Genomic DNA, 4,105 nt, shown 5'->3' on the forward strand with positions numbered 1-4,105 from the left:
AGAAAGTTATTGTCATTTTGTCAGTTTACATGGATCTGTTGTCATTGTATATATATTATCCTGTATTATTAATTTATTACTTGTAATTGCTTATGTATTTGGTACATTTCATAGATGTTTTTTATGCATTTTTTTGCCTTCTGTGGTGCTGTAACAAAAAAATTTCCCCTTGTGATATGAATAAAGTTCATTTCAATATCTTCCAACAATGTTTCACCACAAAAGTTTGGTGAGTGATAAATCAACTCTTTACAAGAGTTCAAACATCCTTCTGCTTTCTCTTTTATTCAAAATTAAAATGTACTATATTACATCCAATCAGTGATGTCCCATAGTACCTCTATTTTCCTTTTTTTTTAAATTTTGTTTCATTTCATTTTGATGTCTAGAAATTATTATTATTATTTTTAAAAGTTTTGGGGGTTGTTTTTTTGGTTTTCTTTTTGAGAATTTTGTTTTGATTTATAAAATTATTTTATTATTATTATCATTATTTTCCGTTTTGCAATTCACACACATGATGTGAATTGCATTTCAGGGCCTCCATCCTACCTGTGCTTTTATGAAGCCTTTTGTCCTGCACTAAGACGTAAGAGTGTGAGTGATAGTGCAAAAAAAAAAAAAAATAAAAATCGGTGATTCTTTTCTTTCTGTTCCATCAGGCTTTGCATACTATTTTTGCATTAAAGCACAACCATAAAAAAATACAAAAGGCAGAAGTGGGAACTTGGATTTGATTTTTTTCTATTATATATTATAAACTATTATATGATCTGTTCTTATATACCTCAGATTGAACTCATAATAGCAGTGTTAAAAAGTGACTTTTGAGCATCTCTACTCAAAAGCACGAGTCTATGGATCACAAGAAGAGAATTCTCTTTAAGCTGGAATCACTGACTGTAAATAAAGAGGAAATACCTACGGCTGATGTCAAGCACGGATGCACTTGAGTGGGCGGTCATGTGATGTCATAAACTCTAAATAAAACGTGAACTTTAGAGTTGGAGTGGAGGTTGGGTTTCACATATACTCCAGTACACACTGAGTTCTTTATTAGTCCACCTGCACCGCTCTTCATTCTACTTATTCTGAGACTGAACAGCTTTGTATAGAAATATGCAGAAACTGGTCAGTGTGTTCAATCAAATTAAGAATTGAAGTCAGGCTGGTTTAGTCTTGAATTTGCCTCAAATCTAACTTGGCAGCTTTTATTTTTGAAGGAAAATGTAAAAAATCACAGTCTTCTTTCAGAAAAAGAAACTTTCTGTTGTTTTTGAACAAAACCAGAATCGAAATACAGGCATCCTAGTGAATTTGTGAAGAAAATCATGCTCACAAATGCTGTAGGAGAAAGTGAGAAGGGTGACGGTAGGAGGAGCAGACAGAGAGGGAGAGAACATTTCATCCATACGTTCAGATGGACGATAAGCTTCATGGCAGACTGGGCTTCCTTGTGCCAAGTCCTCTCATCCTCAGCCAAGTAATCATAAGACTGGACCTCTTTGATCCCACCAGCAGCTGATATCCAGACCATGATACTGAAACACAGAAGTGTGTTCCACCAGCACAGGTCTAGCCTGTGGTATCCATGCTTTTGGCAAGCACCATTATGCATGTGTCATTACATGAAGCTGCTCTCCTTTACCACTAAAAAAACAAGTGGTAGCCTCTACAACTTCTTCAGTTTACAAATGTGCAATCAATAAATCCAAAGGTGTAGATGTTTTAGAGGATACGCAACATATTTTAGAGCTCAACAGCTTCAATCTATGTTGATCAAAGTTTATTAGGTGTCCTTATTTTGAAGAATTATAGGAGCTGTGATGGGGAACCAAGTTAGTATAAATACCACAAATTAATAGAACATTGACTGTATATGAAAACTGGACTATGTGACCCCTCCCACCTGAACTGAAAACTGAGCATGAAGGGGAATGGCTCTACTAAAACTGATTATATTATTATTATTAATAATAATAATAATAATAATAATAATGATAATAATAGTTCCCTTATTTTGGAGCACCTTTAAAGAAACTTAATAACTCAGAACAAATACAAACTGTTTAAAGAAAGGGAAAAAAATAGTAAGAAACGTGTTATTTGAAGCAACGGCAGGATCTAAAAGTGTAAATCTGGACTATATTACAATGTTCTGAGACACCCATAAACACACTCAGCCTATATTATTGACAGATAAAACAAAGAACATTATTTAAAAAAAAATAGTTTGGGTAAACAGGCTGTAAATACTTTTATTTTAGGTGTAAATTTGGACTTTTTAACTAAGTAATTAATGAGAATCCTTTTGAAACCGGCTCCCTGTGGTCTTTTGAGGAACTGCAACTGTTTTTGTTTTTTTTTATTTCAAAATTGAAAACGGAGTGCATTACTCTGATGTCTACACCTTTCCTTGAATGAACCAAGACACCTCTCACTGTTATTGTCTTCAGTTACATCTAAAATGATGTGTGTCTTTAATAAATCCTTTGCCACGACATTAAAACATGTTTTTTCTTTAATATCAGAGTCCCTGTCTTCAGGAGCTGAACAAAGTCTTAGAAGAGATCTCAAAGATTACCTCTGAGGATAACAGAGGGCCTCTGGAGGACCTGTATGGGCTCAAGTTTCCAAACTGTGACAGACGTGGACTGTACAACGTCAAACAGGTGAGAGCTGAACCCAATTCTGGTCTCATATCGCCTACAATAAAAGGAACAAAAACTTGTTTTAAGGTCATCTTTTTGTTCTTTTTAAAAATGCAGAAACTTAAAATGATCTTTAACCTGTATCTTGTTGAGAGTTGATGTCATTCCCTCCACTGAAAACATTAAAGATATAAACATTTATGTTTTGTTGGAAGGCTGGTTTTCCCCTTTCGGCTTATCCCTTCAGAAGCAAATCAGCTTTCACTGATTTGAACAGGTGGTTTGGCAAAGAGTTTTACTCCGGATGCCCTTCCTAACCCAACCCTGTATCTTTTACGGGCTGGGGGCCAGCACAGTGAGACCCAGACTTGGGCCCCCTTGTGGCTGTAGTCAGGGAGTAGGGTGAAGGGTCTCACCAAAAACATATTTTTGTTGCAACAAGTTAATGAAGACGTGTCTTGTGTGGAAACAAGGTGGGTGGTTTAGTTTTTGAAACTTTTGTCCTGTTTCCTGTTTTAGCTTTCAAAAATGTGTCATTAAAAAAGAGAAATTGGTATAAATAAAATATAAAACAAAAAGACAAGCAAAAAGGTTTACTTCTGATGTAAACTTTTGGAAAATCCCTTGGTCTTGTAACCAGCCTCTAGTGGTTTAAGGAATGGGGGGTGCTTTGCTTCAAGTTGTGGAATGTACCTGCAGCCTAGCAGCACCATAAAAGTCTATGCAGATGATTGTGTACAAATTTTAGTTCCAACCATAGGTAATCGTCATGCATTAAAAATGTTCTATTCATATGTTTGTTTACAACAGTGTTACAAATTAATTGAAATAAAGTTTTCAGTATTGATCTTTTTTGTGGATGAAATTGCTTCCTGAATTGGGTCTTATTCACTGCAGACACAAACCTATACGTTTCCGTCATGTGTGTAGCCTGAAAAAAACCCTATAAATCTGTTAGGGTTGTCACCCTGACATTCTTCTTATGTGGCCCAGGAGATCAAACACAGTCATTTTATGTTTTGCTCAGATTTATGCAGGACTGGCTCTCTAAAGCTGACCTGTGATACGTGCATGGAGTGACCATAAAGTTCAAGTTTCCATCAGGATTATGTGCGAGGTGTGAAAACGGATTTTAATGGTTTACTGAACCTCTAGTTTCACCGATGTAAATGGAGATCAGATGGATATATTGAAACCTGTTCTCAAACCTTTGTGCACTTTCTGCACTATATGGCGTACTTAAAAGCCTCATAAAATGACAGAGTACCCTAAAAAAGGGACATCTCATTGATGAATTCATTGTGGTTGTGCTCATTGATAATACAGCTTAAAGAGGTACAGTTAGCTGTCAAAATGTCTGTTTTTTTATGGGTTCCAAACAAGATCTGGTGTTTTTGTAAATACGCCAACGCAGGTAATGTGTAGTGGTGTCACTGTGTGGTTTTTTTTTCTTT

General features: G+C 35.6%; 1 protein-coding gene across 1 annotated transcript in view; it reads left to right on the forward strand.

Annotated features, from left to right (window-relative positions):
- LOC112154731 (insulin-like growth factor-binding protein 2-B) overlaps window positions 1–4,105 on the forward strand; it is a gene marked incomplete in the record, with an annotated part of 16,770 nt that overhangs the window by 9,881 nt on the left and 2,784 nt on the right. Inside the window, 1 exon segment of the mRNA XM_024285866.2 lies at window positions 2,532–2,672. Within this exon segment, the coding sequence (XP_024141634.1) occupies window positions 2,532–2,672 (141 nt within the window).

The sequence above is a fragment of the Oryzias melastigma genome, linkage group LG21 (genome assembly GCF_002922805.2).
Source record: "Oryzias melastigma strain HK-1 linkage group LG21, ASM292280v2, whole genome shotgun sequence".
NCBI lineage: Eukaryota > Metazoa > Chordata > Actinopteri > Beloniformes > Adrianichthyidae > Oryzias > Oryzias melastigma.